Raw genomic sequence first — 25,641 nt, 5'->3', positions numbered from 1 at the left:
GCAAAATATACTGACCGACACAGACACTTATATAGTTTCTCAGTACTCAGACTTCACAGTACTGACACAAAGATATGAGGTAACAGGTGGTTTACAGTTGAGTAAGACAGGCCCTGCCCAGCCTTTTAAAGAGAAAGATGGGTAATAAAATAATTGTTCCCACAAACGAAATACAATGCATGTTTACTTGTGGCCGTTGTTATTCAAAGCTCACTCCTTTCCGCCCGTGACTGTCTCACAACAGACAGGAAATACAGAGAAATAAAGAGGAAAGTCACTGTTCAAGATTTCCAAGGTGTTTCCTTTGCTGTTACAATGTGTGCGGACGTCAGAGAGCAAGAATATACTGAATCGCTGTTCTTCCTCATTACCCATCATGCAATGTGGGAAAAGGAACATCCCTCTCGTTTACCTGGAAAAACACAGAGACGAAAACTATTAGCCTGAAGGGAGAGGAACAAACGGAAGCAGAGTTAACAGAAAGAAACAGACGTAGGTTTGTCCTGCTAAGCATGACTCGGGGGTTCGGCTTCGTGTGGATGAGTCATAGATGAGTCAGATCCTTTTTATATGTAATTCTGCATATTGCTTCCCTGCATTTCTAAGGTGTGTGCGAGAGAAGTGGGACGTCAGAGTGGGAGGGGCTAGTGGGCTTCCTCTGTGTGGACTAACTGTTCATATGGTAAACAGAGGGTCACGTGGGCCAACAGTGCTGAAGCAGTTAGGAGAAAAGGGAGGGAAAGAAACAAGGAGAGGGCGTAACTTGATACACGGGAGGACTTTGGCCTGCTTCATGTGCAGGAGGCGGTACTTTCACCCTGAGTTTAGAGGACATTGGATTACACACCAAAAAGAAGGGAAACAAAAGATCTGAGTGCCATGTTGTGGTTAAAGTGAAGCTTAGCCTCATCCGGTTCAGTCCTTTTATTTAGGTTTATCTGGACACTTTTTAAAGTCTGTTCTCTGTGGGAAAAGCCAGTGTCTTCCTAGTTTGTAATCTCTTCATAGTTTCTTCCGGGTAAAAGAAGAATCAAGATGCCAACCTTCACTGTGGTGCCAGTGGAGGATGTGGAAGATGGCAGCAACAGTGGAGCTGCAGCTGGAGGGAACAGACCTATCAGCTTGGGCAAAATCTTCTCAGAGGAGCAGGAGGCAGACAATTCAGAGGATCCTTTTTCAGGTAGGAGTAAACAGTTCTTTGCTTCGCTGATGTGCTCATACACAAGCCTGCTTTTTGGGGGTTTTGTGGTTGCTATCCCAGCATGCACTGCGGGAAGTATAGGTGTGCAATTTTGATAAACTGCATGCGTCATTGTGAGATTAAATGTGACATTGGAAGCGCGCTGACACAAACAGATGCGTGTTTTGACAGGCACATGCTTAACACATATAGACACCCACAAGGAAAAATGCAAAGTCAGAGATGAACTAGCTATAACTTGCACTTGGATCAGTCAGGCAGGAAGGAGGGCCTTGGTGTTGGTATGTATGCCTGAATGATGGTTGAGGCTCCTTGCCTCATTGTGTTTTTGTCTGTCAGTTCTTGAACAAAGCAACTAAATACACAGTAAACTAAACTAACCTGAAACAGCAGGGAAGTTGTGTAAAAGAAACTGTTTTACGGTGACAAAGTACAAAGTCTACATCCTTACATGACATATTATTATACCATTTAAAATTACTGCCTGTTTTTCTTTCACCTTTACAACACTTAGTTTAACCATTTTTCTTTGTGCACATGTTGTACCTCTTTATATCCATCAGTTTCCAGTCAACCGCTTCGGGGGTTGGGTCAGGTTGTTTGTGCTACACAGTCCAGATACCTTGAAGTCGTATTTCGAAGCTTGGGAGCAATGTGACTTCAAATAGTAGTCTTTGTTTAATATTCAGGGATTGTATGCAACAGGTGAAACTTTTGGTGGTTTTCTCATCTTACTGCAAAATCTACATTCTGATCCGTTACTGTCTGGAATCTATCAAACTCTTCTTGTGCAGTTTTTAAATGGATCAGTAAGAGAATTTTATAAGGAGCAAGTCCTCAACATAAGGACTTGTAGATGTTAGGAAATTACTGGATGCAGGTTGCAGAAACAGAGCAGACACTGGGCAATGCTCGGAGAAGCGCAGAAGCTTGAAGGATAATATGTTTGTTTTCTGGAAAGACAAAAAATTGCTTCAAGATTTTTAAGTGATAAAGAAAGTCTTAATGTCAGCTGATATCTTTATTGTAATCTAGGTGTGCTTGTTCTTTTTATTACTTTAGACTCAAAAGTCTGCAGAGATGGCTTCGAATGAAATCCAATTACAAGACACTGGCTTGTTTAAATACTCTACTGCACAAGTGTCGTGTTTATGAACAGGCATACTTTCCATTTAGGGAAAATTCGTGCAATAAATGTAGGTTTGTCTTTAGCTAAGGCGTTTCTGGTCATTTTGCCTTGAACTCTGGTTGTCTTGCTTCTCTCTAAACTTCTTTTATGTCTCCTCTTTTGCTCGTCTTTCATATGTGGGCCTTTTTTATCTGTTTTTTGTTTTCTGACTTTGATCAGTTAGATTTCAGAGTGAGCCCGAGTCACCCATGGTCATCGTTCTGGATCAACCAGTTAGGACATGTTCGCCCAAAGCATTTGTGAGATTAGAGGCAGATTTGAAGTATCAGTATCAGTACAACAAGCATAACAGGTTAGGTTTTTTAGATTCTTATCCTCACTATAATAATGTTAAAAAGAGAGCAGACCTTCTTTAAACTCTAAGGTTTTACATATGAGTACCACATTAAAAATTAGCTTGCTTCTTAGTAGGTCTTAAAATGAGGTAAATACAGTCTGAGAAGAACTACAAACCATGACACGTTACTTTGTTATTTATTTGACAGAAATTAAGTGTACATGGTTATCTGTTTCAGAAAGAGAGTCAACGGTTAAACTTCAGAGCTCACAGACTGATCCGACATGCTTACTGGCAGGTTTTCTTCAACAAACCCAGTTTCTTTCCTTTTCCTCTCCTGTGATCCCAGTTTGGTGTTTTTAATGTTTAACATGTGCGTTTTTGTGCTTAATCCACCATCAGTTTAAGGACAAAGACAGTGACTAAATGCATTTATTTTCAGTGATCAGTCATATGTTGCACTCAGTCTTGTTGATGGACATTGTTTGTCACAATTTGGATAGCGCTAAATAAAATGACTCTCTTTTTAATCTAAATGTTAGACTCCACAGTGACGCACATGATTTGTAGAACCAAATCACATAACGTTGGGGCGACTGTAGCTCAGGAGGTAGGAATTCCAGGTTGGAATGTTGATGGTTTGATCCCTGGCTGCTCCAGGCAGGACAAATATCCTTGGGCGAGATACTAACCCCAAGTTGCTCTCTGAATGGGAATGTTAGCTAGAAAGCATTTACACAGAAAAAAAGTGCTTGTATGAACGGGTGAATGAGGCCAGTTGTGTAAAGCGCTTGTGGTCAGAGTAGAAAAGCACTATATAAGAACCAGTCCATTTACTATAACTGAAAACTTAGTAAAGAACCAATTTTTAATTTCTTGAATCTTTGAAAAACACCAAAGGTAACACGATTGGAAGGAGATGGAGCAAAGTGATTACCAAAGAACTATTGGATGTGGACTTGACGTGTCTTGGCATGATAAGTATCATATCTAAACAGGTCTAAAACTGTATGCAGAATATGGATGGTATTTAAAAGCCATGCTGTTAAGAAATAGAAAAAGGACCTGAGAGCTGTTTCTGGCATTTCAGTTGATCTTTCTACAGAAGCTTCGTCAAAAATGGTCTCAGTGGACGGCTGCCTCATAAGAACTCATTTTTAAGACGGGGATAAAAGACTGAAGTATGCCAAATTATAGAAGAGCTAATGTGAGAACGAGTGGCAACAGGTCTCAAGAAGAGATGAATCCAAATTTGACATTTTTAGTTCAAATTATTGTCAATACAGAAGAGGTCAGGAGAGAGGTCCAACATCCTTACAGCCATCTGTAAAACACGTTGGAGGCTCTGTCATGGGTTTGGGCCGCATTTCAGCTGGTGGTGTTGGGGATCTTGTCAAAATTGATGGAATTATGAACACAGAAAATATTTGGAACCACCATAGAATAATATCTGGAAAACGTAGGATTGACAATACAGTTGGGCGATATGTAAAGATTTTCCGACCGACAATCGTAAGTCCAGTAATCGACGATGGGCAATATATTCGCACATGTGCAGACTTTTTGATGGGTGGAGCAATGTAATCATGCACGGACTGATTTGCGTGTTTACAACACAAAAGAATTGCCAAAAAAATATAAAGTGCCAATTTGGGATTTCTTTGGCTTTATGGATGGAAGAGGCAAACCTAAGGATGTAACCAAAGCGGTGTCCGGTTGTGCAGACGCAAAGGACTCAAACACCACTAACTTGCATGAGCATGTATGTGTCCATCCGAATGTTTTTTTCTGAACATAGGTTACTGCCTTTCTTTCTTTCTGTTATGAGTTTGCATAAATGCATCGCTACATTTGGGCGCACTCTGAGGAGGGTGCATTTGCTCGCAGATGAAAGAGTGTGCTGTTAAAACAGCGCTATTATTATGATTTTTTTTCTGTTTACTGCTTCTATTAATTCCATCATTATTAACTTACTCATGGCCAAATAAATGTAAAAATCGCCCTTGGAAAAATGATTGACAATAAGCTCAGCCTATCGTTGATATATTCGTCCAATCGCCCAACACTAACTGACAACATGTTTCAGTATGACAGTGATTCCAATGCAGTAAAAACATACCTGCATAGAAAAACACACAATGGAATCAGTCATGGATTGGCTTCCCCAGAGCCCAGACCTCAAAATTATTAAAGCAGTGTGGGATCATCTGACCAGAAAATTGACCAAAAAACAGACAAATCCAAAGAAGAGCTTTGGAATATCTTTCAAGAAACCTGGAGAATTATTCCTGAAGACTACTTAAAGAATACCAGGAAAACTGTGTGGACGACTCAAGGGGCTGATACCAAATATTCACTTTCAAGCTTTTTAGAGTTGTACAGACTCAGCTTTAGCTTTATGGTGTTGTTATATGTGTTTGCAAAATGAATAGTTTTAATAAATTGGTGCTGGTGTGTGTATATGTATATATAATACAGAGTGACGTGATATAAAAGTAGTAATTTTACACATTTACATAGTTTTTGTTCTTCATATTATTAAACTTCTTTATTTTTTATATTCTATTTTATTTTTCTATTTGAGTGAGCTTCATTCTTTTTGTGTGTGTGGGTCATTTGTTTGTTTGTTTTTACCTCATTTAATGACTTTGGGGGTGTTTTGGGGGTAGTGGTTTATTTTCAGTGCTTTTGCTCTTATGTCAACATATAGGACAAGGAAATTATTTAAAATGGCTTGGAGCCCGCAGGGGGGGTGAACAGGAAATCCTCCCCTGAAAACCTGTATCTCTTACCGATGCTAATGAGGGAAAAATAAAAACAATGTAGAGCCTCTGTTATCTGTGTATCAAGGTCCAACAGATCCTTTAGAGTGGTGACCCTATAAGAACTCATAATGTAATGTAAAAACATTTTACTACAGCTTTACTCCTTACAATATGTCCTTTTTGGAGAAGACAAAAGTCACAGATTGCTCTGCGTTCGGACAGACGAGCACACACGTACGCACAGATTTATGCACAGTGCTGAACAGACAAGATGCAATCTGTATAAACAACTCGGTATCATCATTTTCCAAAGAAGTATCCGGTGTCATGTGTACAGTGTCCTGTTTCATATTGTCCCTCTTTTTCCTTGTCAAGTTTTAGCACGTAGTTATGACACATACTGAAATTATTTGTTTGCTTCTGAATGAACCTCACTGATGAAACTCAAAAAGCAGGGCATCTCTATGAAAACGAATAGAGAAGGAGACTGGAGTAGTAAACGATAACCGGTCATGTTGTCCGAGAGACACACCCAAACTCCTTGCCAGGCAGTAGACAAACCGGAGTGTGTTGATCGCTGCTGTAAAGCAGAAATTTCACTTTTAATTCAATTCAGTTTTATTTTATTTACAGCACAACAAATCACATTAACAGCTGCTTCAAGGCACTTTTTATTATAAAGTGAAGTAAGGTTGGAAGGTTTGCGTTGCATTTTTTTTTCCAAGTTTCCTGCATCTCAGAGAATCTACAGGAAATGTTTCCAGGCAAATTACAGCCAACAGCGGCAATCTACTAGCAACCAATGCAATCACAAGGAGGTATTTAGTACACACCTTCATTGCATGCAGTTTCACCCAGACAGCAACCTTGAGCAACCACTCACCAATTGTTGGAATACTCACCAACTGGTTGGGTCACTGCCTGGTTTCTAGGCTTATGTGACTGATACCGTAGATAGAAAGAAGAATACCACAGTCAGGATCTACAGACTCTAGATTAAAATATGAATCTAGGGCTTTGTTAGCTGAACAGTTTCCTCCCTTAGAGCTATGCCAAGCAAATTGGTTGATCACATTCACATAGACCACCTAACTGGTGAGTTGGTGTACCAACCTTTGCAGCTGATCCTGTCGCACATTCTTGAAACTATTGTTTAAGAAGTTTAATATTGTATTTAAACATTTGCCTAACAAGGGAATTAAAATTACATGCCAAAACTGGTTTTTAACATCCTTGTTTACAGTGAATTGGAAATGGAGATTTTCACCCGTGGTTTATCCACTGTTGCTCTTTACACCTTAGATACTCGTCTTGTAATTTAATCAGTCCAGCAGATTATCTAAAATCAGCATTAAATGTCTTCATTGTATTTGTCTGTTTCATTTCGAGGTGGTTCTCATGTCCTTCTTCTTTTTCCAAGGCAAAGGACATAAATCATCATGTGTAGTTCTGTTTTCCATATGTTAGCTCTTTGGGGTTGGAGAACTGCCAAAAGCAGCTGCCACCCTGTTTCCTGTTTAAAGGATCTATTTTGGGTCAAACTGTTACTAGCTAAATTGTACAGGGAGTGTTCACAGGGCATGGGTTTGTGTTTTTGTTTGTTTGTCGTTCTAACCCAGGGGCTCTCAAATCACATGCCACAGATAACCTGGTGGGCTGGTCCTGCAGGTGTGCTCCGAGATGTCATTTATGATACCTGTTTGTTTTTTTTAAATGATTAAAAAAAAGTCTAGTTTTGAGTTTTGTACTAAAAATCATGTGAGTTGTCCACGCTAAGCAACACATGCATGTAACATATATTTAAGAAAAAAATATTTGTGCCAAATGTCAGAGTGCAAAAATATTTTTATATATATATTTTTATGCTCACCTTAGCAAACATATCATTTTTTGCAGCCTTGTGAAATTTCCCCTTGTGGGACTAATAAAGGTATATCAAATCAAATCAGATTAACTGACACTTAATAACAACATCCATGTGCCAAATGGATTTTAGTGTGTTTTAGTAATTTAAATGGATTAAACATTTATTGTACATAGACAAAGTCTATGTGTCATTTTGTACATATTGAAATGGAGACCTCTGCTGGTTAACATGATAACTGCATCAAACTGTCAGAGTCCTTTACGCTCACTCAATGAACTTTCAGAGGACATTTAGAACTCAGCTCATTTTAGAAGTCTTTTGACTTTTACCTGATAATATGATGATTTGCAAATTTTCTGACATGACTATAGGATGACAGACCATCAAACAGTTCTGACAAGATCTATACTATACTATCTATATAATGAATGCAATCTGTTTTTCTAAGTAAACTATTAGAAAAATTAAACACTGGCACGTGAGGTTTAGATAATAAAAAATTGGGAACTGTACACCAACAGATGTGGCTTGAAATTAATGTTGCTTTATGCAGCTGTGTACAGCAGTCTCTTTCAAATGCTTGTTTCATAGATGGGGTGCCCTGGGACACCATTGGAGGAAAAACTCAACTTTAACAGGGCAGCCATCGGCCACGACTGCTTATGTAGTGAGGGGAAAGAGAAAAAAGTAGCTCATAAGGACACTTGACAGTGACACACACATAGGACTCTAAGCTAACCCATTTGTGCTGTTGATCAACACTATATCATGTTTGGTGGATTTTACCATGTAATTCAGCTAATAAATAGTCGAATCTATATAGACCTTGAAGTGTAATGTGTGTGCTTGTGTATCTTAATAGATTTCACACATCACATTTTTATCTAAAACTTGCACCGCTGGTGAAACAGCTATTTCACCAGTGGTTCTGTTGAAAAGTATTCACATGTGGAGTTTTGATGTATCTAATCCCATTAAGAAGCTTTGAATTTACCCAGGATGTCATTATACTATGACTGTGTTTTTAATGACTTCTGAGGTCACATTGGCCCGCCACAACATCTACGACGTCTTGTGGAACAAATTGCTATCACATGAAAGTATAGCCCGGCTCTAATTCAACCTTACTTGATGTCTCTTTGGCAGAATACAAAAGCATTTTAGACATTAAGTCACAACTTCACATCCTTGTGATAACTCTATTTCACTTTGCAATATTCAAAACCAATTTACATGCTGGTTCTTGTATAGCGCATTCTTACACTTGAGGACTCATAGCATTGCACAACTTGCCTCATTCACCCAAGCACTTTTTTCTACGTATCTAACGTTCACACTCCAATGGATGCATCAGAGACTCGGGGTTAGTAGCTTTCCCAAAGATAATTAGCAGCCTAGGATTGAAACACTAACCGTCCGATTAGTAAATGATCTGCTCTACCTCCAGAGTTATAGCCGCCCTAATTCAGACACAAGGATTTGAAAAAACTACATTTTACCAAACTAAAGTAACCGATAGCTTTAGGGCATGAATAAGCACGCATACATACCACAGATAGAGTGACACATATTTGAGAGTTGGGTTAAAGCAGATGAAAGACGGGCAAGAGTGAAAGTGAAAAACTCTACATTTACAAGTAAAACAGACTAGAGTTTGTATATGCAAAATGATTTTTTATAAAATTGCATGTCTGGATGTTTTATGGACTGATTAGGAAATGATGCTGATATTTTGCTCTGTGACAGCTGGGATAGTCTACAGTAGGGGTGTCAAACTGAAATACACAGTGGGCCAAAATTCAAAATTGGATCAAAGTCGCGGGCTAACGTTAATATTCATTGAAAAAAATCTTCCTCCAAATATAATAAGAAAATCTTTTCTTATGGACTCAAACAAGTTTTGCTGAAAAACTGAGTATGGAACAAGCAAAGCTTAATACTAAACAATGTATATAACTTATATAAACGTATATATAACTTAATATTGCACACATGCAAAATCGAAATTCCAATTAAATAACACATCAATGGAATTCATTTCTTAAATAAAAATTGTATTTGCAGCCTTCTGAATTTAATTTCATAATTTTATCATTTATCAAATTTTCATCATATTCTCCCACCTGTCCAGAAAGCTCCTGTTTTCTGCCTTTCTTTTTGCCATTTTGGGATGGGTAGCATGGCAGTATTTGCATGGTTGCTATGACTATGGTCAACGGAGTAGAGGGTACTAATGGGTCCTGTCGTGACTGACGTGCCAAAACACCAACAGAGCATTCTGGGAATTGTAGTATTAGCAGTACATGAACTGTATAATACCAGTAGGCCAGCTCTAATAGTAATTTTGTATGGCTTCGCGGGCCAAATGTAATTAGGCTACGGGCCAAATTTGGCCCGCAGGCCAGAGTTTGACACCTATGGTCTACAGCCTGAATTTGTCCAACTCCAGGCCTCAAGGCCCTGTGTCATGCAGGTTTTAGATGTATCCTTGATCCAACACAGCTGATTTAAATGGCTAAAATACCTCCTCAACATGTCCTGAAGTTCTCCAGAGGCCTGGTAATGGACTAATCAGTTGATTCAGGTGTGTTGACCCAGGGTGAGATCTAAAACCTGCAGGGCACCGGCCCTCGAGGCCTGGAGTTGCCCACCCTTGAGTTAAAAGAGGGTGGGGTGGACGTATAATTAAAAAAGATGCAGAAAGAAAAAGGCTGAAAAGAAAAAGGAGCAACTAATGACCCAAAGCAAACAACCTTATGTTGTATCAAACATGGCATTTCCTCTGTTCTGGTTTGGTCACTAAAACTGTTTGAATGCTTACACACACAATCCATCACTCTTTGGACAACACCTAACAACAGCTGTAAAGCGGGACAATCAAGAGCTTCTCTGTGTAGAAGTGGAATGTCTTTCTGGATGTGTTTATGAGCAACCTCCTCCTACCATACGCCATTGGATTTAAACAGCTGTTAGTGGCAGACTTACGTAATCACTATCTCATTGTTGTTTTCCGATGATATCCTGCCTCTTGGTGGGTTGTCCCAGCTTAGAAGAGGCAATCTGAGCAAAGCTGTTGCCCCGACTCTATAACCCTGGGTACATAACCCTTTTGTAATCTTATTTTAAAAGCCAGAGAGGCTTGCTGTATATTTTTATATTTTTTGTTGCATGAATGTTGAAAAAGCAGCTTTCATACCAATATTCCTTCTCACTCAATACCACATGTGAAATTTTCTTACAATCTTCACTATGTCACGTGCATCTACAGTACACCCTCCTCATTAATTTATCTTCAACAATCACTAAATCCATGTAAGGCCCTGGGCTCTTCAAGGCGACAGTGTAGCCTACAACACTGTGATGTGAGTGTGATAATACGCCATATCTAACAGTCATAGACCACTGCATGACAACAAGGGGCAAAAGAAGCCAGTCTGAACAGGCCAGACATAATGTTAATCTAAGCCACTGTGTCTTTGAGTGGCGTACAAAAGCTGCTAGCAAAACTATAAGCTTAAAGTGTGGCCAAAGCCTTCATCTGGGGCGATTGTGGCTCAAGAGTTGGGAGTTCGCCTTGTAATCAGAAGGTTGCCAGTTCGAGCCCCGGCTCGGACAGTCTCGATCGTTGTGTCCTTGGGCAAGACACTTGACCCGTTGCCTACTGGTGGTGGTCAGAGGGCCCGGTGGCGCCAGTGTCTGGCAGCCTCGCCTCTGTCAGTGCGCCCCAGGGTGGCTGTGGCTACAATGTAGCTGCCATCACCAGTGTGTGGATGGGTGAATGACTGGATATGTAAAGCGCTTTGGGGTCCGTAGGGACTAGTAAAGCGCTATATAAATACACCAGCCACGACACATCTATTTGTTTACCACAGGCCATCTGTCTGCAGGGGATCAAACCTTTGACCCCTGATTCTCTATAAATGGTACTGGACACAGTTGTCACAGAGTACAGCTATATCAAATACAGCCTGGACCATGTCTCCAACCTTTTTTGCGCCACGGAACGGTTTATGCCTGACGATATTTTCACGGACCGGCCTTTAAGGTGTCGCAGATGAATACAACAAAATAAAACTAGTACTGGTACCGAAAAAAAGAAGATTTATTCATAACACACGTGAAAAGACCCAGGAAAACCGAGTAAACGATAAAAACGATAACAAAATAACGCTGAAAACCGATAAAAACCCTGAAAACCATACATTTCACACCTGAGCCTCAACTCTCGCGGCCCCGGTACCAAACGACTCACGGACCGGTACCGGTCCGAGGCCCGGGGGTTGGGGACCGCTGATGTAATGTAGTCTTGTGTTGTTTTTACAAAGGCAGTGGTTGCAGCTCTGGCCCAGTAGTTTGATGTACAGGTCCAACAAAACCCATACTTAAGAATCCTTGGGACGACATTAAACCACAGTTACTGCCCCTGATGTGTCATCAGTCTTTCGTGGTCAGTAAGAGTAGTAGCTGTGCAGGTCATTTGCATTAACTATTAGAGAGACTTTGGACTGCAGACTATCATTGGTTCTGACAGAGATCCATCAGTAGGATCACACCAGCCACGACACATCTATTTGTGTGCTAACAATAAAAAACATGGAATAGTCATGGGGATGAGTATGGGTGATGCTGGCTGCTCACTAGGATTACCATGCTGAGACAAGTAGCCTCCCACTAACACCCATTAATTTCACTAAGAACTGATGACACCGTCGGTCCAGGTAGACTCGCACCTTTTTGAAGTCTTCTACAACTCTGTCCTTGTTTAAGAGCAACAAGTTACAACATCAGCATGCTACAGGTGGTCAGTGAGCTAATTCTGCAGTGACAATTAGTTAAATCCAAATGAAAATACACATCTAATGATTCTGTCAACCTCGTGCCTGTTTATTCATTGGTTCTTTCTTTTTTACCTCAAAAGGAGATGACAACCGGAGAGAGTCCTCTGCGTTCATCAACCCAGACGTGGACACAGAGGTCTACTATGAAGGCAAGAATATGGCCTTGTTTGAGGTAAGATGAATTAAAAATGAATGATTTGTCTGCTTTTAATACATATAGTCCAAAACATGCTGCTAACGATTTAAACAGTATCTAAGATGTAGTTTTTGTTATTATGTAACATTAATAGAAAACAGACAGGACTGTGTGACCAGATGGTTGCAATTTTAAGAAAGTCAGACTGGGGTCATTGAGTGCTTCTGTTTAGTTTGTCCCAAATCTCTCATAAACCAAATCAGTCTGAGATGGTCTCAGTTATCTTGAAGTCTGTTCACTCACTGGCCTTAAAAAGTCATTCATACATGGAAAATGTGCTACATACATACACAATAAAGATCTTGGAGTCAATAAAGGGAGTCTGTGAGGAACATACAATAGGAAATATTTCTTGGTCATGCTTGAAAGGCCTGAATTACTCTTTATTTTTATATGTTCTCTGTCTGTTTACAGGAAGAAATGGACAGTACGCCCATGGTTTCATCTTTTCTCAACAAGCTAGCTAACTACACCAACCTAACCCAGGGTGTTCGTGAGCATGAGGAAGCCGAGGATGGAGTCAGGAGGGCTGCAGTCATGGTACGTGACTGTTTTGGAGCCAGCAGAACTCTGATTAATGAAAGCATGCATGCTTTGCACCAACATAATCGTTAGTGTAGTCCTCAACACTCAGAGTGCTTTCTCCTGAAATCTGTTCTGGCGGGATTTTTAGCGTCTGCAATAAAACTTCAGCACTGATTACATCTGTACACAAGAAGGCCTTTCTTTTCGTCTGGCATAACTGCTTATCTGTTTCATCTGCCGTCCTGTTTTTATTTTTCGATATACAAGCACATTCTGTTTCAGTATAACATGAAACAAACAAAAAAGGAGGTTTAGTGTTTCATTCAGTTCACTGAATTGAATTAGCAGCACAGCAGCTGTGTAAACATCCTAATTTTGATCCTCAAGTTCAAAGGGTTGAGTTAATATGAAAAATAACCCCAAGACGTTGTTGTGAAGGAGTAATTATCCATAGAGACCAGACGCTAAACTGCTAAACAGTGCAGTTAGAAAGTGTTTGGATACAGACACAGACCCACAATTTTAAGGATCCGACTGTAAAGTTACTCTATGTTAGTTAAGTTACTGTTACTGCATCCTTATTAAAGATATTTAATCCTTACATTTAGTTTATTTTGTTTCCATGTTTTGAAACCAGCCTTTTAGAGTACCCTATGGTGTTGTTTATTTCAAGATGAGCTTTAATTATCTTTTTATCCAACCATTTTCTTGCACTTCTCCGGTTCAGGATCAGAGGGGCCTGGCCTATCCCAGCTGTCAAAGGACATCCATCTGTCACAGGCCTAATGTAGAGAGTAGGGCTGCCACAAACGATTATTTTGATAGTCGACTAGTCACCGATTATTTTTGCCATTAGTCGACTAATCAGATCATCATCCATTGGACATAAAACGTACAGCTTATTGCACGAGCAGCATCTGCTCTTATATAACTATCATTAGCTTACAGCTTTAAGTGTTTAAGGTATGTGCTAACTAAAAATAAAAACAAGATGATAGTTTATTAAATTTTAATGACATTTGCAGATTGTTTTGGTGAAGTTTAATAAACTCCTTGCTATCTAAAATATAACAGGACACCGGAGTATATTCTCCAGTATCTCACACTTCTGATAATCAGCTGTCTGCTTGACGTTTATTCAGCTGTGTAAAAACTATAACTTTAATCTCAGCCAAACCGATTTACTCAGGAACAAATAAAATACTACAAAAAGCCAAACAATAACATTTTTAAGTTATCTAAGTGACTTATATATCATGTTTAACCTGAGTAGTGAAAGACGGCGGTGGGTTTGAAAACGATTTGCGGGAGTCCGGTGTTCTCACGGCTCTAGTGAGCCTAGCCCCCGGCTAGCTATCGAGCTAGTGGGTAACAGACGTCTCCGAAAACGTCGGAGCGCTTTTGAAAATATGTGGTGTCTTGATAAACTGAGCAGATATTTGAGGTTTACACAGCTACATTCTCGCCTGAAAACATGTTAAACGTTTATTTTGTGACCCAGAAAGAATAATAAGAGTAATATTAAAACTAACTAGCTGCCGCCATTGTTGGAAACTGAGCTGGGCTGCGCTATGAATTCTGGGACACAGCTTCTTCTTCTTCGGGGTTTAACGGCAGCTGGCATCCTTGTACATGCAGTGCTGCCATCTTCTGTTTCAGTCCGTTATTACACTCTTAAATCCTACTACTTATTCCTGCGTCTTTTGTGATCTTACAAAGCTTCAAACGACGCGTCGACTATTAAATCAGTCGTCAACGATTTTGATAGTCGACGTAATCGTGACTAGTCGACTAATCGTGGCAGCCCTAGTAGAGAGACAGACGGCCATTTGCACTCACATTCAAACCTACAGGCAATTTAGAATCACTAATTAACCTAACCAAACTAACTGCATGTCTTTAAACTGCGGCACGAAGAGAAAAGCCACAAATACATGGGGAGAGCATGCAGACAACACCTTGCTGCCCTATTGTTTTGTCCTTTAACTTGCGCACTAACTAGTACTAGCAGATTTTTAAAAACAGCCATTGTTAAAAACACCAGTGGATGTTATTGCAATGCAATTAATAAAGTTGGAAAGTGGATTCTATGCTTTCTCCACTTCCTCCAGACACTAGGACCCTCGTTTCAAAAAGAAATACAAAACTTTGGACTGCTGTGTATCAGTCCAATTTCTTTTCTTCTTAGGCCAGCTGAAAAGCTTTTGATGTTTCCGTTACAGGAGTGGCTTGAAATGAGGTGCATGACGATTTGATTTGATATACCTTTATTAGTCCCACAAGGGGAAATTGCGGCGCCATCTTACCCTCCGACCATACATACATTACACAAAAAACATCACATGGGGAAGACAGGTCAGAGAGGTATAACACCACATGAGGAAAGATAAGGAGAAAAAAATAACTCCCCCCAGACTGAGCTCCAACAGGGAGATCAGTTTGAGAACAGAAAAAAACACCTCTGCACATGAAAAACTCTTAATACACCAAAGAAACACATGACAAGCAACAGGGTGGGTAAAGGGTGAGAGACAGCCGATTTAGACAGTACATCCGGGCCTGCAGCCTGTGCGCTGGTCTCCTTGATCCACCATCAGCATCGGAAGGGAATAAGCAGATGAGTGTACATCTGCATGTGTATATTCAATTCAATTCAATTTATATAGCGCCAAATCACAACAAAAGTCACCTCAAGGCGCTTCATAGATACAGAGAAAAACCCAACAATCATATGACCCCCTATGAGCAGCACTTTGGCGACAGTGGGAAGGAAAAACTCCCTTTTAACAGGAAGAAACCTCCAGCAGAACCAGGCTCAGGGAGGGGCGGGGCCATCTGCTGTGATTGGTTGGGGTGAGAGAAGGAAGACAGGATAAATGCTGTGGAAGAGAGACAGAGGTTAATAACAGATATGATTCAATGCAGAGAGGTCTGTTAACACATAGTGAGTGAGAAAGGTGACTGGAAAGGAAAAACTCAATGCATCATGGGAATCCCCCGGCAGCCTACGTCTATTACAGCATAACTAAGGGAGGATTCAGGGTCACCTGAATATACCTATATATGTCTGTGTGTGTGTCCAGAGTTCAGTGGAGACAGTGTCCTTCGCCCTGCCAGGCTCAGTAAACAGTAGTAGCTCCCTTCCTGAAGACGTCGGTGCATGATGGTTCTCGATGCAACCAGCGCCAGACCGTCGCTTGTAAAGTTCTCTTGAACCAAACATGACGTCATCAAACATAATCAACATCAAATCTGCAGTCATGCCTGTTACTTGTGCACCTTCTTGTACCACACTTTTCCCTCCCGGTCAGCTTTCCATTAATATACTTTATTACCGCCCCCTGCAAACAGCCAACCTTTTCAGCAATGTAATTTATCCTCATTGTCGGCGCTGTTGGTTAGTCATCTGAACAACTTGAGTCATCAGTCTTTCCCCGACCATGGTTGCATGTACAGAACTGTTTATGCTGTTTGAATGGGAATTTAGATGACGGTTTTCTTTGATTTGAATGAGTTATAAACCACACCCCTTAACATTTACTTTTATTTTACCTTATTGAGTTAAATAAAAAAAGAAGAAAATTTTTCATAATATTAAGATTTTTTTGAGATGCACTAGTTTGTTTGATTTCTGTTGTCTTCAACATAAGTTAAGCTAAAGGACTGACAGCAACACAAGCATGACCAATAGGAGCCCAAAGGCCTGCTTGTTCCTTCTGCACTGTGCACAATGACGACGATGGACTGCAATGATATTTTTTCACTTTGTTCACATCAGCCGGAGGTGGAAACTCCTTCTGTGAACCGCTAGTCTGAATGTCTTACCATAATCCTCCTCACGGTCTCACACTCTGAAAATCTTTCAGTTGCTTTAAAAATATTGCCAAAAACTGGTGAACAAAAGCTGACCCAAGAACAAGTAAAAAAAGGTCAAATGGTGCGACAAAGAGAGAAAACAGAAGAGTTTGAGGCAGAGAAGACTAAATGTTCAGATTTTTTTTTTTTTTAAATCTATCCATCTTTAATCACTTGAGCTTCATGTGATAGAGCTGGGGATTTTACAAGTACAGTGCAGACAGCCGGTTCAATACAACCAGACATACAGCACGTTATCTTTTTATCAGGACTTAGATGAGGGATTTTAACAACCACCTTCATTAAGTCATAAGATTGATTTCATCTATTTTGTGCTTAAATGAACTGATGATCAGGGAGACCAATTTTCTTCGACTCAAACTGAAGAGAAAAACGACGACATCTTTCCTGGTAAAACATCTGTACAGATGTTACCTGGGTGGGTGACTTTGATTACTGTCAAGCTACTGCCAATAGTCTGTTAGAGTGGCTTATTAACCGGACACACAGAGGAACAGCTAGTCTTTGACCACAGGTCCACATGTTTAAAACAAAAAGCAGACAAACACAATAAAATATGTTTCAAAACTGCTGCTTTGTGGCAAAAGTTGTACATGCTCAGTGTTGGGGAGTAACGGAATACATGTACCGCCGTTACGTATTTAAAATACAAAATATGAGTAACTGTATTCCGTTACAGTTACCGTTTAAAAAGGTGGTATTTAGAATACAGTTACTTTGTTGAAATAAATGGATTACACGGCGGTACTTCCCTGTTTCATATTGTGGCGGGTCAGGACTGTTTGGGTTTTGTTTGACAGCTACGTTCTGTTGTTCCAGGCAGCAGCGTTACGGTTGCCATGGTTACAGGGTGACGCTCTCTCTCTGTGTGTTTCCTGGGTGACAGAGCGCCTGTTGTTGTTGTGCTAAGCTAATAGGCAGAATGCTACAGGTAAAGAATGTAGCATCATGGGCAGTGTAGTCCGTGCTGCAGGGAGAATGGACTGCCATACACGTTATGTGTCTGTGAGCGAGGGAGGGAGAAAAAGGAAAAGTACGAGCTGTCATCGAGCAGAAATGGGAGCTGGAAGCATGTAAATATAATAATAACCACCGCAGCCAAGAAGAGAGCCTGACGAGCCCAGTTGTAAGTAAGCTATTAAGACTCGACTGTACGCTGTGTTCGTGTTTTCCTCTGAAACAATAAGTTCTGTTGGAGCAGCCTTTCAACGCCTCTCTCTGTCTCTTGCTAGCAAAGTTGACCCAGACAACAAAGTAAAGCTAGTTTTCGGCTACGAGCCGACACAGAACCCACCGTATTAGCCAGAGGTCCCTTTACTACGGTTCGGAGCCGCGGACCTTCAGTAACAGTAATAAATCACAGCAATAGTACATTCATGTAGTTGTAAACAGCATGATAATATATTAAGTAATCCAAAGTATTCAGAATACGTTACTCTCATTGAGTAACGTAACGGAATACGTTACAGAATACATTTTGGGGCATGTAATCTGTAATCTGTAATGGAATACATTTTAAAAGTAACCTTCCCAACACTGTACATGCTGCAGAAAACGGGCTTTTAACTGAGAAGGCGCTTTCATTCCAACAATTTCTGTCCCTTTTGTGGTTTTGCTAAAGTCAAACACAACATTAGTCATTGATAAGACAGTGGGACCCTGGTCTGTTGCTCTGTGGAAGCGTTGATGATGTTTGACTAAAACCCGCCCCCTGAATGATAGCTGAGAGCTCTGCAGAGGATCTGGACCTTTAACTTAAACGGCTCAGAGAGCATAGAGCCAGTGAAGGGAAGAAGACAGGCAGGAGAGCGAGGCAGTGGAACAGAAAGGGGAAGATGTGGGAGGTTTGGAAATCCACAGCAGGCACTTTGCAGCATTTTGACAAACAGCTGAGCGCAATGGAGAAAGCACAGGACAAAATGTTTGCATGTCGGAAAATGGTACGTACTGTTTGGTGTTTGTGCAGTATGTGCGTGTCTGTTGTAATCTGCATTGCTAATGCTGCTATACTGCACTTAAATCACTCAAGTTATGTGTTTTTAATGAGCTTTGGTGTTAGTCGGTAAATCTCAGCTTCAGTGTGGTTTAATTTTTTTTCATTTTCTGCAAGTTGTGTTAAGCACAAGGTTATCTCGAAAATACAGATTCTTTTAGCCTTATTCTCTTCAGTAAAACTGTTTAACCCATCGACAAGTTTTATATGCGTGTAATTAAAATAAAAGTGATTAATGTAATATTTTGTGTTGATGATTTCGGTACCTGCTGACCTTTGTCATACAGTGCAGTCAGCAACTTGATTTTTCGCCAAGACAGGATGTATGATTTAGTTGTTCCTTTACTTTTTCATTTTGTGAAACGACACGTGGCTAAAAGAAAACCTGACACTAACCCTGGGCTGGCTGCTCATGATCTGATGGGCATTAAGAGGACAACCACCAGAAAGAATCTGACTGTAGAGTCTTTGAAAACGCAAGAGATTATTTTTAGCTTTAACTAGAAGTAAGTCGCATTGAATTTGATGCATCTTAAACAGATGATAACATGCAGACGCACTGTAAACACACAGTGATGTTAAGTGCAGGATGTGCTTTGTAATTGAACACTTTGAATGACAAGACGTTTTTTAAGTGGACACATGTTGCATTTCCCCTACTCTCATGTGCATCTCCTCAGTAACAGTGCAACGAGGCATAATTCAAGATCCACTCTCACCTTCGTGCGTGTCTGTTTGTCTGTCGGCAGGTCCCCCATATGGGAACGTTCATCGGGGTCTACCTGCCCTGCATGCAGAACATTCTGGGGGTGATTCTCTTTGTGCGCCTCACCTGGATTGTCGGCACAGCAGGAATTCTCGGATCTCTCGCCATCGTCTCCATGTGCTGCATCTGCGTGAGTAATTGACAGCTTCAGACGACGAGCTGGCCCGCTTAACGAGTCTCAAAATGTGGCAGCGGTGCTAAACAAACTGTCCCTCTTGGCCAGCCATCAGTGATGTAGCTGTGAGATTTATGTCACGCCAATCACTGTGCTGAGCATTAATGTCTTTGTCCGAGTCCCCAAAACGAGCAGAAAACCTTATTTACAACCGCAGCACATGCGTCAGTAGCTCCAGATGGCCAGACAGAGAAGTGCCTGTTTCAAAGTTTGAACTTGAATGCTCAGCACTCATGTGATGTGATGCGAACAATCTGCAAACTCCAAGCCCTTTACATTATAGACTCACCCAGACGCGCTCTCATGCTCCACACCAAAGAGATGACGGGCAATAGAGGTGATGATGGCAGTGGTGTCATTGTTCTTGTGTCTGTGGTTTACACGTTAGCGGGGCAGTGAAGTGAAAAGATCCTAACAGAAGGGCTCATTCAGTAAAACCTTGGAGAAACTACAAAGTTTATTTGTGTTTTTTTTATTTTATTTGTTGCTATTTGTAACCAGTCTGACTGCACAGAGCTCGTCTGTGTGGTGAATGAAATGCATTTTCCAACAGTGTTTGAGTAAAACTCAAACATTGCAGAGTGAGACAATCAAGCTTATTTTTCTTGACTAAGTATAATAAATACAAAATACATAAAAATATGACTGTACTTCAGTGTTTCTGATTTCCAGCGTGGCCCTCAGTCACACTCGGTTTGACACTGGTGCTTTCACTGATTCTGCTAAATTTAGGCAACTTTGTTTTTGATGGAGTGGAAACAAAATGCTGGAATGTTTTTTTCACTGGCATATTGCACAAAACAGAGTATTTAGTACTCTGCATGCTTTTTTGTTTCACATTATTGCACTCCTAATTCTCATCAGAGGCTTCAGTGACTGTTTTCAGGTATTTGCACTTACTTTGTGTTTTAATGACGCATTAAACTTCCGCTCAGCTGCAATTCAAAGAACTTTTATCTGAGCATGATGCTTGCACTTTGACAACTTAACAAACTTGACAAACACAAGCTGGTCGATGTTATTTTCATTTATTTTTCTTTCTTTTATGTTGCTTTTACAAACCATCCACTGGTGATCACCTGTCTTGTTTTCTTTTGCTTTTTTCATGCAGACATTGCTTACAGCTATATCAATGAGTGCCATTGCAACAAATGGAGTTGTCCCAGGTACATAATGAATTATTTGATTTGCTTTTACGGTACAAGAGATGTATGCACACGCAGTCTGCAAAAATAGCTGCAATTGTGAGTGAGATTATACAGAGTTTGAATTGAGCTATGATTTGCACAGCATACAAAATATGTTTTAAACTTCATCATTGTGTGAGAGCAAGCTAATTCTGCACACTGTGCAGAGCACAACCAATTGTTTGGCATGCCAGTGTTATCAGCCGATATCTGCTATTTGCTGATTGATTGGTATTGGCATCTGATTTTGATTATAAAGAAGTAAAGAAGAGGCATTGATGTCATCAGTGTCAGTGTTGCATAGCTTGTCCATAGGGACACTCTGCATCTTCCCTGTTGACAACACACTTCTTTGTAATACCACAAACACAACAAGCACTTGATACAAACTTACAGTTTATACATTTAGCAGAACACAAATGAGTAAATAACTAAATGCACATAAACATTTTGACCCTTGTCTGTTATGTTTTGTGTCTGAAAGGGAAAACATAGTTCGATATGTTGGAATATTGGATTTTTAAATCTCAGTAGCTAATATATGAAATCTAACGTAATGCACAAAAGCTGCAAATAGACAGAGCCCAATTTTAGAGGGGACCAATTATCCTTATTTTATGTTGTATAGATGCTGGTAAAATAATCAATGTTTATATCAAATATGGGCAACGTTTTCAAACAGCGAGGTCAGTATTATGCAGGTAATCCCTGTGAGCTAAAAGAAAACATCCTGAAACAGTTTTATGCCCAAAATGGTCGATGAGCACAGGAACAGGCATCAGTTTGTCACCGGAAACTTTATTTGCATTATTTTTTTTTTTTACATTTGTGTATGTGTAGATATGAAACTAGTAAAATGTATTTTTGTAATCACTTCCTGACAGCTGGTGGCTCGTATTACATGATCTCCAGATCCTTGGGTCCAGAGTTTGGAGGTGCTGTGGGACTTTGTTTGTACCTGGGAACCACCTTCGCTGGATCCTTGTACATTCTTGGAACCATCGAGATTCTTTTGGTTTGTAAACTCTCATCGTGTCCAAATTCATGGCTGCTTCCTCCTGAGGCCGCATTTGTAGACCGATTACGTCACAGCGACGCGCCGAAGGCTGTCCAATTTCGTAGACTCCTCCGAATGCAGCTGACAAACGTGTCCTCCTTTTCCTCGAATTTGAAGGATTGGTCGGGTGTGTCCTTCGTGGCTCACCATATCCCAGAATTCATAGCGCGGCCCAGCCAAGCTCCAGTTTCCAACAATGGCGGCCGCTACTAAGTTTTGAAATTACTCTTACTAATCTTTCTGGGTCACAAAATAAACTTTTAACATATTTTCAGGCGAGAAAGTAGCTGTGTAAACATCAAATATCTGCTCGGTTTATCAAGATATTGCATATTTGCAAAAGTGCTTCGACGTTTTCGGAGACGTCTGCTACCCACCAGCTCGATAGCTAGCCGGGAGCTCGAGGGTCACTGATGCGGCTGAGAACGGCACAACTCCCGGCACATCATTTTCAGATCACCGCGGACTTTCGCTACTCAGGTTAAACGTAATATATGTCACTTAGACAACCTAAAAATGTTATTGTTGGGCTTTTTTCAGTGTTTTATTTGTTCGTGAGTAAAACGGTTTGGCTGAGATTAAAGTTATTAGATTAGATAAAATAAAACTTTATTAATCCCCCGGGTGGGTTCCTCCGGGATTTTCACACAGCTGAATAAACGTCAAACAGAAAACTGATTAAACAGAAGTGTGAGACGGTCGAGAATTTACGCCAGTGTCCTGTTATATTTTAGATAGCAAGGAGCAGACGGCCGAGTTTATTAAACTCCACCGAGACAGCGGTGACGCTAATCAGAAGTCTAGACCCCAGAATTTCCCCAGCCGTTTACTTCCGGCCTACCCGACCTTCCGGCCTCTGATTTTTCTCTTTACTGTCTACCAGCTCTACATCATTCCACCAGAAAAAGTGGTCAAAGAAACAACGGCCAACGACATGCGAATCTATGGCACCTGCTGCCTGCTCCTGATGGCGCTGGTTGTGTTTGTAGGAGTGAAGTAAGTTTCCATTCCCCGTCTGACACACACAAACAGAAGAACACACCATACAGGCTCACATTTGCCCCTCTCCTCCTGTCTGCAGGTATGTGAACAAGCTGGCTCTGGTGTTTCTGTCCTGTGTGGTTCTGTCTATCATGGCCACGTACGCAGGAGCCATCAAGACGGCCATCAAACCCTCGAACTTTAGGTGAGCGACCGCTTTTTATGAAGTGCTGGCATGTTTTCTCTGACAGCGAAAATCACGTACTGTCAGTGCTTACAGATACATTTTAAGCATTTTATTGTACTACAGCTGATTTATCCTTTTATTAAGATAAGGAACTGGATTAGTTTGTTTGCTAGTTTGCAACCACTGCAAATTTTGTTTTAAGTACTTGGGTAAGTGTATACGTGAGTGTGTGAAGCTGCAAGAAACAATCACATAACTTGAAACACCTTTTAGAGTCATTCGGTCAGATAGTCTTTTAAAATGTGTATTTTATCCTCTGATATGATTTGTCTTCATCTGGTAAATAGAAGGGAAAAATATGAAAAACAGCTTCTGTCTTTCTGCACACTGTACAGTTCATATGTGGGGGGAGGGAAATGGTGCAGTGATATACAGCTTTTGAAGAGTGGAGATTCAATTCAGTACATGCTTTATATTTATTTTAATAAGGTAGAAGCTGAAATCAGATGACCCCCGTGAGAAAGCGTTTCGGCAACAGTGGGAAGGAAAAACTCCCTTTTAACAGGAAGAAACCTCTGGCAGAGGCAGGCTCGGGGAGGGGCGGCCATCTGCTGTGATCAGCTGGGGGTGAGGTTAGGAGGTACAAGTGAGCCAGAGTGGTGTATAAATACACAATGAAAGTATGATGGGAGTGAAAACTAATAACTGGAGGATTCAGTGTCAAGTGATCCAGCCCTAACTCAAGCAGTATCAAAAAGAAACGTTTGAATCGAATCTTTAAGTTAGAGATAGTGTCTGTCTCCTGAATCCAAACTGGGAACTGGTTCCACAGAAGAGGGGCCTGAAAACTGAAGGCTCAGCGTCTATTTTTAAATAGCACAAGTAAACCTGCAGTCTGAGAACAAAGTGCACCGTTGGGGTGATATGGTACTATGACGTCTTTAAGATAAGACGGTGCCTGATTATTCAAGACCTCGTAAGAGAGCAGAAGGATTTAACTGGGAGCCAATGAAAAGAAGCCAATATGGGAGAAACTGGAGACTTCAGGGAGTTTTAGGAAAACCTTAAAATAACGTCTTAGAGTAACTGTATGAGATCTGTTTAACTTGCACAAAAGTAGAATTATAGTTTCTCTTTCAGCTGGTTTTCTTTGCTTTGCTCTGTAAATACCAACTAAATTCTCTAATATTTGATACTTTTTTCTCTCCTTTTTATTGATGTTATTATTATTTTATTACTATCACTGCTATTTTCTGTTATTTTCTTCTCAATATAACTGCACAATCTCTATATGCTCATGTAAAGCTGAGGAGCACAAGCTGAAGAATTTCATTATGGATAAATGTGGCTACACTGTTCATCTGTACATGACAATAAAACTTGAAACTACTATTAAAAAAAAGATTGTATGTATTAGCATGGGTATTTGAAATTTACATAAGACATCCAAGAGACTGCGACTGTAACGAAGTGTAAAGTTGGAAGGGATCTTGGCACCGTTACTTCTGGTGTCCTTTACTCAGTACTGCACTGAACATCTTCAAATTCTGACACCAATATGTATCTGTAAAAGCTGTAAAGCCAGCACCTGCTCCACAGACAGACATATCTGAGTGGTATGCTCAAAAAGAATAAATGGGAGCAGTAAACGAACTGTCTTGATGATAGACAAAGTCAGATGAGGCAAGACACTAGGGCTGCCACAAACGATTATTTTGATAGTCGACTAATCAGATCATCATCCATTGGACGTAAAACGTACAGCTTATTGCACCAGAAGCATCTGCTCTTATATAACTATCATTAGCTTACAGCTTTAAGTGTTTAAGGTCTGTGCTAACGAAAAATAAAAACAAGATGATAGTTTATTAAATTTTAATGACATTTGCAGATTGTTTTGGTGAAGTTTAATAAACTCCTTGCTATCTAAAATATAACAGGACACCGGAGTAAATTCTCCAGCATCTCACACTTCTGATAATCAGCTGTCTGCTTGATGTTTATTCAGCTGTGTAAAAAAGCCAAACAATAACATTTTTAAGTTATCTAAGTGACTTATATATCATGTTTAACCTGAGTAGCAAAAGACGGCGGTGGGTTTGAAAACGATTTACCGGGAGTCCGGTGTTCTCACGGCTCTAGTTAGCCTAGCCCCCGGCTAGCTATCGAGCTAGTGGCTAACAGACGTCTCCGAAAACGTCGGAGCGCTTTTGAAAATATGTGGTGTCTTGATAAACTGAGCAGATATTTGAGGTTTACACAGCTACAGTCTCGCCTGAAAATATGTTAAACGTTTATTTTGTGACCCAGAAAGAATAATAAGAGTAATATTAAAACTAACTAGCTGCCGCCATTGTTGGAAACTGAGCTGGGCTGCGCTATGAATTCTGGGACACAGCTTCTTCTTCTTCGGGGTTTAACGGCAGCTGGCATCCTTGTACATGCAGTGCTGCCATCTTCTGTTTCAGTCCGTTATTACACTCTTAAATCCTACTACTTATTCCTGCGTCTTTTGTGATCTTACAAAGCTTCAAACGACGTGTCGACTATTAAATCAGTCG

The 25,641-nt window shown here is 40.4% G+C and overlaps 1 protein-coding gene across 6 annotated transcripts in view; it reads left to right on the top strand.

Moving 5' to 3' along the window:
• Positions 1 to 333: 333 nt before the first annotated feature.
• Positions 334 to 25,641, top strand: part of LOC146498434 (solute carrier family 12 member 7-like) — a 45,706-nt gene continuing 20,398 nt past the window's right edge. For 2 of the 6 annotated variants that reach the window (XM_085141215.1, XM_085141214.1), the window contains exons 1-8: positions 334 to 1,180; positions 12,218 to 12,309; positions 12,748 to 12,873; positions 19,477 to 19,623; positions 20,780 to 20,834; positions 21,740 to 21,870; positions 22,796 to 22,908; positions 22,994 to 23,098. In XM_085141215.1, the coding sequence (XP_084997341.1) occupies positions 1,036 to 1,180; positions 12,218 to 12,309; positions 12,748 to 12,873; positions 19,477 to 19,623; positions 20,780 to 20,834; positions 21,740 to 21,870; positions 22,796 to 22,908; positions 22,994 to 23,098 (914 nt within the window). In that variant the 5' untranslated portion in view covers positions 334 to 1,035. The other 4 variants (XM_085141217.1, XM_085141216.1, XM_085141218.1 and 1 more) reach the window with 3 other exon arrangements.

This window comes from Neolamprologus multifasciatus, chromosome 18 (genome assembly GCF_963576455.1).
Source record: "Neolamprologus multifasciatus chromosome 18, fNeoMul1.2, whole genome shotgun sequence".
NCBI classification, from domain to species: Eukaryota; Metazoa; Chordata; class Actinopteri; order Cichliformes; family Cichlidae; genus Neolamprologus; species Neolamprologus multifasciatus.
This window is presented reverse-complemented; position numbering and strand designations above follow the sequence as displayed.